The 13,595-nt window shown below is 38.2% G+C and overlaps 1 protein-coding gene across 5 annotated transcripts in view; it reads right to left on the reverse strand.

The window, feature by feature from the left end:
- The window catches only part of hdx (highly divergent homeobox), an 84,296-nt gene extending 72,358 nt beyond the window's left edge, over nt 1-11,938 (reverse strand). For 3 of the 5 annotated variants that reach the window (XM_057326754.1, XM_057326753.1, XM_057326755.1), the window contains exons 1-2: nt 11,756-11,938; nt 11,452-11,598 (exon numbers count right to left, since the gene is read on the reverse strand). In XM_057326754.1, the coding sequence (XP_057182737.1) occupies nt 11,452-11,598; nt 11,756-11,791 (183 nt within the window). In that variant the 5' untranslated portion in view covers nt 11,792-11,938. Of the gene's footprint in view, nt 1-11,451; nt 11,599-11,755 lie in introns of those variants that run through there. The other 2 variants (XM_057326757.1, XM_057326756.1) reach the window with 2 other exon arrangements.
- Nucleotides 11,939-13,595: the final 1,657 nt, after the last annotated feature.

Consider the following 13,595-nt stretch of genomic DNA (forward strand, 5'->3'; position numbering starts at 1 on the left):
AGAAGGTTGAGAGTTGGGACCGTCTTAATCGGGGGCGTGGCCTAGACTGGCCGATGGTCTGCGGAGTCTGCTTGGCGATCGGCGTCTTTTCCTGGAATTCTTTGGGCGGTCGTGCTGAGGAAGCGTGTTTCTGCGGGTCCGGTTGGTTTTGTTGCCGGCTTTTGGAGTCGTTGGCATGTCGGTTGGCTCTCCGGTTTGGCTGGCTGTGTACAGGCTGTACATTTCCACTTTGTTCAGCCTTTTGGAGAACGGGACGTTGGCGGTAGACAGGTCGAAGGCTTCGGACGGTCCATTTGTTAATGTCCGGGACCGAACGGGTAGCTGAAAAATACGAGGAAATTGACGACCTCGAAGCCCTGGATGGCGGAGGAGAAGACGTTTGGTTCCCTCAGCGCTTCGGGGTGCGCGTAGCGGTGCGGGAATATTGTCGGCCCCGTGGTGAATCCGCTGCCTTGATAGTGGCTTTTTGGCTTGTGCTGTTGCTTTGAGTGGCTGCTGTGTTTGCTGGAATATCCTGGTCGGTCGAGGAGTCATCGCTGGATGAGTACTCTTTCTCTGACATTTTGCTTGGATATTGCAAAACTTAAGAGTGAAGTAGGTGAGGCGATTTAACTATTTAAAGAGTTTCTATTGATTTGATTGGACAGGAGACGTGATGGCTAATGGCTGACAACTGTGTAATTATTTGCACGTGTTCCTCCCGAACTTTGTTAATAAAACATCATTTGCCGGAAAGACAAGCCTCAGGTTCTTGCGCAGCTGAGGGATGAAGACCTCCAGTAAAGACGCAATGAACACCAGTTTATAATACCAGCCATATACTGTATATGTACTCTCATTGTTTGTGCATATATTCATACTTCATTGTTATACATGTTGTCTATCTTCCTACTGTATACATACTGTATGATATAGCAAGAAGATAAATATAAATCTGATTATCAGAACTTAAAGTCCGGGTAAAGAGAATTCGGGGAAGTCATTTTCATGACTTGCCTACATTTGAACTATGGTGAGCATTTCAATGAACTGTAATAAATAAATAATAATAAATAAAATCAATAGAAAAATGAGGGATAAGATATAGAATTATAATGGGAGACTGTTTCATTGAAATATATCGTTACCGTGAACTCATTCTGTGAAATAGATTTTTGGTCATTCCGCCCATCCCTATTTGTCATCAAGGAAATATATTACATTATTAAATTATATTCAAATAGAAAACAGTTCTTTTATTTTGTAATAATATTTTGCAATATTTCTATCTGCAGCCTCGTGCCTCTGGCCTAATCACAGCAATGCTGATATAAGCGCACTACCATACTCCTACTTGAGCGATATTGCATTATAATGCAGTTCTGTAATGTCCTTTAAGTTGCTTTGGTATAAAATATTTATGATCAACCAGTAACAATGTCTGACAACAATAAAATGAAGGAAACAAATGCCTTGTGCAAAATGCCTTACTCTCTAAACCTGCACTGAACATACATTCAGAATCAGAAGGAGCTTTATTACAAAGTATGTTTACACACACAATGAATTTGACTTGGCGACAGGAGCTTAATGCAGAAGAAAGTGTACACAAGGTGCAAACATAGTGCAAATATACATTAAGATAGAAAAAATGAGAATAAAATAAAAACAATAATGCAGAATATACAAAAAGTGAAAAAAAATCTAGACAAAAAACAACATAATTTTTTAAAAGAGTGTACAGATGTGTTATTAACAGGTTTATTGTTTCTTACAATGTACAGTTTCCAGATGCTATGTGCAATGTGCAAGTGTACAATGTGATGGACAGTGTGTAGTATGAGCTTTTAATTGTTCAGGCTGAGTATAAAAACTGTTCTTGTGTCTGGCTGTTCTGGTGGTCAGTGCTCTGTAGCGCCGGCTGGTAACAGTTCGAAGAGGGAGTGAGCTGGGTGAGTGGGGTCCAAAATGATTTTCTTAGCCCTTTTTCTCTTTCTGGAGGTGTTAAGATCTTGGAGGTTGGGCAGGGGGCACCAATAATCCTCTCAGCAGTCCTGACTGTTCTTTGTAGTCTCTCAATGTCTGATTTAGTAGCTGAACCAAACCAGACAGTTATGGATGAGCACAGGACAGACTCGATCATGGCCGAGTAGGACTGTGTGAGCAGCTCCTGTGGCATGTTGAATTCCCTCAGCTGGCGAAGGAAGTACAATCTTTGCTGGGCTTTTTTAGCGATGGAGTCTATGTGAGTGTCCCACTTCAGGTCCTGAGAGATGGTAGTGCCAAGGAACCTGAATGACTCTACTGCAGGTGAGTAGGGGGAGTGCCGGGGGTTGTTCTCCAGAAGTACACGATCATCTCCACTGTTTTGAGCATGTTGAGCTTCAGATTGTTGCGATTGCACCAGACAGCCAGCTCTGCAACACCCTGTCTGTAAGCAGACTCATCTCCATTGTGGATGAGGCCGATGATGGAAGTGTCATCTGCAAATTTCAGGAGCTTGACAGAGGAGTCTTTTGCAGTGCAATTGTTTGTATACAGGGAGAAGAGCAGCGGGGAGAACACGCATCCCTGAGGGGCACCAGTGCTGATTGTGAGAGTCCCGGATGTGAGTTTACCCACACTGTTAACGATTTCCTTGTATTTTTACAATAAGTTACTGGCAGCACAGTTGCCAGCAAGTTACTGTATTTTTATTTACAGTGCTGTACTGTAATACATTTTACAGTACAAAAAATATTGTTGTATAGCTACAAAACAGTACTTTACTGTATTTTTACAATATTTTGTAATTTGTCTATTTTTACTGTATTTGTATTATACTGTAATTTACTGTAATACCTATATTGACACATTATTACTATTTAATACTTTTTGGCAATAATTACTTTATTAGTTATTCATATTACAAAACTGCTATACTTGACATTATGAATCAAAAGGCAATCCAAGCAATTTTTGCATCAAACATATTTTTTATTGAATCATTTCATTGAAACAAAAAGCATTAAAATATTTTAAAAAAATTAAACATTTGAAACAGTATTGAAGTATTATGTATTATATTAATAAAAACTGAGTAACGACTATGTATATATTACAACATTTAAGTGACTAGAAATTTAAACATTACACATCAAAAGAAACAATAGCAACAAAGTAACAAGTGTCATTTAACTCTGGCTAAGAGAACACTGGTCTGTAGTTTAAAATGTTCCATTTAAACTTTATCAAGGACTAAACTGTAACATTTAAATCTCGCAAAGAGAACACTGGCCCGTAGTTTGACATTTTCTATTCAAAGTTCATCAACGACTAAACTGTAACATATTTAACTGAGGTAAAGAGAACACTTGCACATAGTTTTGAATATTCTACTCCAATTTCATAAAGGACTGAACAGTAATGCATTAAACTGTGGCAGATAGACCACTGGCCTTTAGTTTGAAGTCTTCCATTCAAACTCCATCAGGGACTGCATGAAGCTGTTCACATGGGGGTTAATGGCCACTGCCTTTCTCTGCACCACCTTCCCTGTCTTTTTGCTTACTCCCTGTCTGGATGTGCATTTTTTCCCATCTTCAGGGTTGATTCTGGCCAGAAACCTGTTAGCAATATCATACACATTAAGTCAACAAATATGCCTATATTTATTATATTTACAAATATGCCGAAGATTCAAATACACTCAACTCATCCCTGAATTTACTCCTATCCTGAGTGTAGTGTGAGGGTGTGTGAGTGTAGTGTAGTGTGTGGGTGTGTGAGACTGTAGTGTAGTGTGTGGGTGTGTGAGAGTGTAGTGTAGTGTGTGGGTGTGTGTGTGAGTGTAGTGTGTGGGTGTGTGTGTGAGAGTGTAGTGTAGTGTGTGTGTGTGTGTGTGTGTGAGAGTGTAGTGTGTGGGTGTGGGAGTATACATGGGTATTTAAAGAAACTGTAGTGGGAAAGTACAAACTTACCGAGCATAATGAGTCTGGGTGTCTCTGGTATCTGGTATCACCTGCTGTGCCTCCACATCTGCCTGGGTTGCAGTGACCTGTAACATAGTAAAACAACATGAAGCAATACACAAAATTGAAGTAACTACAGAAAACATGATGGCATCAGGGTCCAGTTCTTCAATCTAAAAATTAAAGGTAACTGCAAATGTTCTCATGGTGCTGCAGGCAAAACAAACAATGAATGTGTTGAGATAAAACAATACTTACATCAGTTAAGATGAACAGGGAGTCCATCGCCTCTCTGAAGAAGGCCATCAAGAGCAGGATGACTGAAGTCGCCATTAAATCTTGATCTAAATTGATTGATTTAAAAGTGTATTGCCAAATGTTAAAATGTATTAACATCCTATGTTAACAAATAGAACCTTATTGTAAGTGTTACTAAAAAGTCAGTAGTAAAACCAAAAACAAATTTGAATAAAAAGTTGTATTATTATGGTCAATACTTACAGAAAACCCATAAACCCAGGGTGCAAAAAGGGACCAAACTGTCACGCTAGAGCTGAAAGGAAAAAAATATGTTACTTGCTGAAATTTTGAAACCATTCTGTTTATTATATACGTTTAAGATAGCCAAGCAAAAATGTAGCAAAATTATCATTTAAATGTTATGCATTAAAATTAAGAGTTTAGATATTTGGGATTGCATTTTCGGTTACACACCGAAATAGTATGGGTGTAGCAAAATTCAATGTGGTTTTGAAAATGCATTTTCAAGCTGATCGCGCTCCTCTCTCCGACGTACAGCGTCATTACGTAAAGGCGGAGCCAGCATCGCTCCTTACCAAAGTACGTGCATTGATTTGAGGCGTTGGAAACTTGTTGTAAGTGTTGGAAGCAATATTGCTACAAATATGCTACCACACAATACTTATTGGCCAACTGAATGTAAAACACTCTAAAGAACATCATCTCTGCTTTTGCTGATATACCGTAATAAGTAAACAGTAATAACACCGCGAACCCATTTATTCACCTGTTAGTGTATGAAAACAGCAGTAATCTGTATAGATCGCACTCATCGCAGTTAAATATTACGTTTCACTTCGTGTGGAGCAGTTTGGTGCTGTGTGGGCTAACGTTACTTTACAGTGCCTTTGTTATTTCACATGAGATTTATTTGGGCCGAGTGAGAGCGTGAGATATAGAACCTGAAAGCGTGTCAAGTCTGGTCTATTTACAGACAAACTATGTTGATGTTCATATATCCGAACAGTATTTTTACATTTAAAATAAGACGCAAATACCGATTAGTGATTGATATGAAAATGTTGTTTTAGCACGTGCACAGCTAATTCACGAGTTAGCCTGTCATACGAACTGAATACTGCTGCTGCTCCTCCCTGCCCCTAACTGAACAGAGGAAAGCCAAGATAAGCGATCCTAAACTAGGACAGCAATACCGCACTCGCGAGGAGTCTTAGTTCAATTGGTTAACGGGAGTTTATCTATTGCCAAATACACGTCATTTTACCTACCTTGCCATTGTAAACGAACTTAAACAATTCCACAGAAAATAAACTCACCAAAACCCTCATGATTAATTAAGTGGGATGTGTAAATCGGGTTTAAGCAGTGGGTAACAGTTAGACATCTAACGTAGTTTAATTTCTGAGGGAGACTGCAACGTTTGTTGGCGACCTTTTCTCTCATTCCACGTTTAAAACAACATTGTGACAAACTGTTGTGCAAAATACTAAAACTAAATAATAGCTTTGCATGAAACACATAAAATAAACCAAACTGCAAACTTACCGAACTGCCAGAAATCGAATCGAATATCCTCCTCCAGCTGCAGCCATGAGTTGTGCTCTGTGTGATTTGACGTGATTTGACGTTGTGGCGCACTTTCGCTACACCAATCCTGTATTATTGACTAACACATTACAGCAAGGCTACAGCTAGGTTACAGCGAGACCAAAATATACTGTAGAAGTTTCCCGCTCAATCAAAATTACCCAGAATGCATTATGAACTGCAGTATTTTACTGTAATATACACATGCAGTATTGTACTGTGGATTTTTACAGTAATGTGCTGCTAAATCTACAGCGACATCTAACAGTGCAGCTTCACTAGTTGCTGCCTGTCTGTTAGGAAGTTAGTGATCCATTGACAGATTGGGGTGGGCATGGAGAGCTGGGTCAGTTTGTCTGAGAGAAGGTCAGGCATGATGGTATTAAAGGCCGAACTGAAGTTCACAAATAAGATCCTTGCGTAATTCCCAGGTCTATCAAGGTGTTGTAGAACATAATGCAGCCCCGTGTTGATTGCATCATCAACAGACCTGTTTGCTCTGTAGGCAAACAGAAGAGGATCCAGCAAGGGTCGAGTGATGTCATTCAGGTAGGCCAGGACCAGTCTCTCAAACGACTTCATAACCACAGATGTGAGAGCGACAGGTCTGTATTTGTTAAGTCCAGTGATTTTGGATTTTTGGGGGACCAGAATGATAGTGGCGCATTTGGGGAACTTCGCACAGCTCCAGAGATCTGTTGAAGATCTGTGTGAAGAAGGGGGCCAGTTGGTTAGCGCAGACTTTTAAACAGGCAGGTGAAACACCATCTGGGCCTGGAGCTTTCTTGGTCTTCTGTTTCTTGAAGACCCGGTTCACATCCTCTACACATACCTTAAATGCCGGTAGAATGGTGGGGGAGGTAGGAGGGGGGTTGCACGGGGGGGTGGGTGAATGTGTGAGTCTGGTCTTTTCAAATCAGCAGTAAACACATGAAACACATTCATTTAACATTCATTTCAACATTAACAATTTTAAAAGAAAATAAGTGTTCTTTTGTGCAGAACTGAGATTAGGGCTGTCACGATTATTAAATAATCGTCTCATCGCGATAGTTTGACCTCATCGCGATGGTTTCAGATCATCGCGATAGTTTGACCTCATCGCGATGGTTTCAGATCATCGCAATTATTGCACATCTCTATAGAAGACACTAGGGGTTGCTGTAGTGCATCTGCATATTGCATATTTTATTGTATATATTGTAACTAAAGCATGGTAATACTTGTAAAATGTACCACCACAACACAATCACTTTAAAAAAACTGAAGCATATACCATAAAAATAACCTGCAGTACAATTTTATATTATTTCAGTGTGAAAACCAGTCTACCAAAATCTCATTAACATAGAAGTAAACATTTATTGTAGTCTTGCAAGTGAGAAAAAAACAGACGAGAAGCTTTTCTATGACTGATAGCATTTTAATGGTGGCTTCAATTCACTCCTGATCAATTTACTTAATTTACAAGTATTTGGCGGTTGTATTATTGACAGGTAAAAGCCTAAACCTTAAGTATGATGACCCAATTTTTTTCTATGTATTTCCAAGAAAAAGAACCTTTATATTCAGAAAAAAATGGTCGTTTCAAAGCTGAATAAAAAATGTATGAGAATTAAAAGTCAAAGCTCTAAAACAGAAAATGAATCGTCATAATCGCAATGATTTATTATACAATTAATCGTCAGCCAAATTTCATAATCGTGACAGCCCTAACTGAGATGAACAAATAGCAGCATCAAGTTGTGACTGAACATCCTCTGATAACATTTAAGCTCTTCTTGTGGCTGTTGCAGCTGAAAGAGGGGTTTGTTTAATTTTTCCTTTTAGTTCATGTCTTTCTTTTCCAACTTAAAGTCTTTCACACACACCTCTTTAACTATTTCCCCATCAGTAAAGGGCTTGTTATGTGTTCCTAAGATCCACTGTATTCTTAGTGAACATTCATATGCTCGTTGTTGGGCTGTAAGTGAGGGAGGGAGGACTCGTGCAGATCGCTCATACTGAGCTAATTTATTTTCCGTGCCCTTACCTCACACTGCTGCAGGTAAGTTTCTTCAAAGTGTCTATGTCTAGTTCTATAATGCCGTTTAAGGTTTCCACCTTTAACAACTGCAACATACTCCGAGCAAATTAAGACAAACCGGTCTCGTACACGTCAATATAGAAAGAATAAAAGCATATCTGTCAAACCATTCATCTTGGAAAACACGGTTTTCAGCTTCAACTTTTCTAACTTGCCAATGCCATTATTTTTCAATAACTGACAGTTACATCTGTCTGCGTGCCACTCTCGACTCTCTTCACTGCACGATGTCTGAACGTAGCAACAGTGCACATAGTAACTGTCCATGGCGCCGTAGGACCCAAACTGCTACTGAGCGGCCCTTGATGAGCCTGGTATAAATTTGATTGAATTAGAAAATAGTGTTAGATGTTTATTTATTTCATTATGTCAAAAGACTTTGCGGTCCGGACGGACGCATCTTGTGGTCCGGATTTGGACCAAGTTGGTGACCCCTGCCCTAAATTTTCTCGACAGGTTAACCAAAACGCAAAATCACTTACTAACATGCGATACAAACAGTACATGACTATGTACATGATATATCAGATTTTATTAAGTATTCCACTACTTTGTAGGTCCAAAAGACACAGAACCCAAAATGCTGATGATCCAAAAAATTGTAAGGAATTTCATCAGTATTTGACAATAAAAAAAACATAGGCAAACATTAAATGCAGGGTTTTTCCTGCACTGAATTTTTTTTGGCAGCCGCCAAAACGGAATTTTGCTCCGGCAAAAATGTATTTGATCATTCATTGTTTCCCACAGGATTTTGAGAGACTGTGGCACTGATGACGTCATCACGTCGTGTTTGCATTTGGTCTAGTTTTGGCACTTGAGATCTGTTTCACTTCTACTCTCTGATCACATTATATTGTATTTTAACTAGTGTTGTCAATCGATTAAAAAAATTAATCGGATTAATCACACATTTTCTGTGATTAATCACGATTAATCACACATAACAATAATATTTTAAAATATACTTTTACATTTGAATAATTTCACATTTAATCTTCAAATTGATGTAGAAACAACATATTTCTTTAACAGCGTCATTTTATGAATGAAAGAAAACATTTTGATATTAGTACTGTAACTGATGTCTCTATTAAATTGATTATTTTAACATTAATTATAGCCATTCAACAATATAATTGAGAGCTATCATGAAATATACAGAAATTGAAGGAAGTTCTCAAACACTTTACAGTCTTTAATGCTAAATTATAAATTAAATGCAGAAGAATTCTCATTAAAGCTACAAAATCATGTTCTTTGATTAACATTAGTGACAGGAGTCACAGCAGCACGTTTAAGAACGTGGCCCCTTTAAGAGCTGTCTCAGTACGCAGATCTGACCGTCACCGCATTCCCTTTTTCACAACTCTTTGCATTCATTTAAGATTTTATTTTACACTTTGAAGTCTTGCTTAAGAAAATGCTAGACAAAACGGGATTTCTGACATAATCTTGTATGGTTTTATCCATTCAAGCACGAAAGAGAACTTAACATGGATGCGCTGTCTGACAGAGATTCACCGACGTAGCCTTCAGCCCATGACTGTTTACACCAGACTGGACCTCGCGTTGCGTTTTGCCGCGTCCCACAGTTTAGAAGCTGTCTATCTTCATTGAACGCGTCAAAGCAACTGCTTAAAATCGCCCTTAAGTGGTTTAAAAGCCTGTACACGAATAAGAGCGTGATTACATAATGTAACGCTAGACAAAAAAATGTCAAAACAAACGGATGCTGCGTTAATTGCGTTAAATATTTTTCATGCGTTAATTTGAAAAATTTAATCGCACGCGTTAACGTTGACAGCCCTAATTTTAACACAACTGAATGCTCTTTTCACATATTATCTGTTCTGTTGTGACATAAAACAAGTATAAAATAGTGACGAAAAACAACCCAATAACATCTCGTGTTTAATCCAACCAGCTGTTACTTTAACTGCTGCTAAAATCCTGATTTATTAACGTGACATCGTCTGACAAAATCACCATAAATTTACATTGAATAGCAGATATATGAGGTGATTTCAAGTAGTGATCGCTGCAGCCCAGAGAACTGCAGATGAGTTAACGTCACAAATTGCAAGTGGGAGGAGCTTAGGCCACAAGTAGGCTGGTTTACACACAGTGATTGAGGTTGGAAGGAGGTAGAGACCGTACTGAAAACAATATTAAAAATTACTTCTTTATCGTAGTTTAAAGTTTTGTTTTATCACAATTTGTCAAAATGCATCAAATGAATATACAATAAAATGAAATGCAAAGTTTTTTATGAGCAAAGCCCGATTTAGTCCACCGGAAGTTCAATGCAACATGAAGTTACGGCCAGCATGGCATAATATAAGTTTCAACAAATAAACACTCAGCAACGCAAATGTCTTAGGCATATATACAATTTTTATATCAATTTTATTCTTGTATTTTAATTTCAGAAACCACAATTTCTCTAAACTACTGTGACACTGCAGTTTCTATTGATGTTACCAATTATTAAAATGATCATTCACTGCTGTTCTGACATTTTGTGCTACCATCAGATTGTGCTACCCTTTCATGTGAGTTAGGTTTTGGGTTGGGGCTAGTCTTTTTTATACAAAAACACAAAATATTCCTCCACCAACTGTTGTATATGGATATTGGCTGAATCCGAAATGGCATACTCAATGAGTAGGTACTCAATTTCAATGAGTAGGTACTTACTTAACGAGGGGTAAATGGGTATGTACTGTTTTGCCTGAATGGGTGTAGTATGAATGCGATCCGGCCGTCGTACGCCATATTGACGTGATCATGTGACGTAATTCTTCTTCTGTTCCTTTTCAAACAGACATAAAGGAAAAAGTCGTATCCAGTGAACTTATCTTTTGTGATGTCCTAACAGCTGTGATTAACAAACAGCTCATGTCCGATTCGCAACATAATGACTCATTTGAACAGATTAATTTTGTTGAAACAACTCATATGACAAACACTGAACTCACAAGACTCACTGTCCGAATCCATCAAATCAGTCACTCAAAACACCTCATAAAGTGTGCTTAAATCTTTGAACAAGAGTGATTAGTAAGATTTTGTATTTATGTTTTTTATTTGACTGTATAGTAAATTACTTATATCATCGTTTTGTTTAGAGTTGCGGTTAGCAAAGCTAATTTAATTTAATTGCATGTGGTGAAAATAAAGATTGCTATTTAAAGAAATTGTATGCCATATACGGATTATACATCAAAATAATTATCAGGTCTAAACAATGAAAATAAGTGGAAAAATTAAAGCTTTTTGCAAAGAGGGTAATACATATAACATAACCTGTCCCTCTCACTGCCCTCTTTGTTTCAGATCATTTCACAGCCAATATATAACTTGAAAGAGGTTGTAAAACTATATAACAACTGAAAAAATAACAAATAAAATGTTTCTTTGCATTTATTTTGTATTTATTGGGCTCACAGTTCACGGGTAGGGTACTTTTAACTGTGGATGACTTGTCAACACCCACCACCAAAGACCATTTTTGAGGCAGGAAAAACCCTGAAATGGATCAAAAGGTCTGAAAAGAAATATTGTACTGAATAAAAACAGGCTTACCCTAACCACACTAAAGTCAAGTTTGGTGTCTTGGGCACACTGCAGAATGAGCTGAAAGCAGTTCTTGCTTTGATTGGTCATGCCATTCTCGTAATAACGCTCCAGGATCCGCTGCTGCTCAGCAGTAAACACTGACCGCAAATTCATCTGTTATATAATATATTGTATCAGCAGTTAATATTGGAAATAACTTGAAAGAACCCATTTTCTCACACAAGTGAACACATCAATACTTAAAAGAAGTCTACTATGTTTATTTACACTGTAAGTCAAACTTTACTATAGCCTACTTCTTCATACTCACAGTGTGCATGCTCTTGTTCTCCTGCCATTTTTCCATCCCTCTGGTAGATGTGGTGAGACTCCCAAAATCACAACAGGTTTGGCTACTGATGAACTTTTAGCAAAAAGCAGATGAGCACTGTCCTGTCTAAAACTATTGACATTAGCATTATAATGACAAACATTTGACTGCTTTCATCTTCAGTCTTATATATATATATATATATATATATATATATATATAGGGTTTTGCTGGTTTATTAAGGATGTCTCTTAAGTTGTCACACTGACAGCTCCCAGATCTGAAACAGAAAAACAGTTCCACATCATCGTCGAGTCAATTGTTGAGCTTTGGTCATTTTCCACACCATTTGCCAGACAAAAGGTTCTAGCTAAAACACTGCTCTCAAAACTATGGTGACCATGGTATATGTCTGTAAATATTTCCAAGTGTAGGCAGGATTACAAAACAAATATTACCGCGAAGCTTGTTTTACTTTTTGAAGAGACACGTGCAAAAATACAGTTTGAAGTGAAAGAGTTAAGTAAATTGGATGTAAAGTGTCAAATCTAAATTGCTTCAAAATCACAGTTCTTGTATTAACAGTTGCACAGTTAAAATAGTGTATTCATGTAAATAAATAGTGTGACTGTGACTATAGCTGTGTTTATGTTAACGGTGCTGGTTTAGCTGCAGTGTTGCAAACACGTCCGGTCTCTATCCAGCGCTAATATTATAACATATTTACACACAGCACTGCTGTTGGAGATAAACAGCGAGTTTATTTATCATAACTCCACATTAAAATGTTTTAACATTTAATCAAGTAAAAGACACTCGCGCTCGTCCATTGAGTTGCAAACAACAACATCTACAACATACAGTCCGCCCTCAGCTGCCCATCACAGCATCAAACTTGTTTACGCAAATGCGCGAGACAGGCCGAGGAGGCCACACGCGGAAACCGAATCAACCTCGCGAAACTTTTGATTTTGCATCATTGGTGAAGCAATGATCTGATTTTATGTGATCTAATCATAAGGAGAGAGCTGCTGCCGCCGCTGCTACTACTGTTCTGTACACTACTGTACTACATGCAAACCGGATAGTTACCTTTGTGTAGAGAAATCAATACCCCATCGGATTTCGATGATTTCTAGGTTAGACAATGAAATCAAAACGATCATCAAATATAACCATCATCGTGATGTCAGCGGTGACCGGAGCCAACAGAGGAGCAACGTCGTCGCTATGACACGAGCAGCCCCGCCCTCCTGTGGCCGTTGTTCTCTAGATATAAATAACTAGATGCCGCATTACTATGGTAGTATGGAAGGCCATTAAGGCCAAAACGTGTGAAACTAACGTGTTAACACGCAATTACGCGTTAACACGTAATTGCGTGTTAACACGTAATTGAGCGTTAACGCGTAATTACTATGGAACGCCATTAAGGCCAAAACGTGTGAAACTAACGTGTTAACACGCAATTACGCGTTAACACGTAATTGCGTGTTAACACGTAGTACGTGTTAACACGTAATTGCGTGTTAACACGTAGTACGTGTTAACACGTAATTGCGCGTTAACGCGTAATTGCGTGTTAACACGTCGTTTTAAACTACGTGTTAAAACGTAATTACGTGTTAACACGTCGTTTTGTGCATGCACATTGGACCACGGAGCTTTACCACCACCTACTGGCGTGGTGGTATTGCTCAAACAAACAGAACCAACAGACTAGGCTTCTAAATTGCAAGATTTTATCTAAAATATATTCTGAACAATGTATTTTGTGGGCATAAGTAGTCTACAACTATAGAATGATTACATACTAATTAAAAAATTAACTATTGTTTAA

This window comes from Triplophysa rosa, unplaced genomic scaffold, assembly GCF_024868665.1.
Source record: "Triplophysa rosa unplaced genomic scaffold, Trosa_1v2 scaffold126_ERROPOS923952, whole genome shotgun sequence".
In the NCBI taxonomy this organism is placed as follows: Eukaryota; Metazoa; Chordata; class Actinopteri; order Cypriniformes; family Nemacheilidae; genus Triplophysa; species Triplophysa rosa.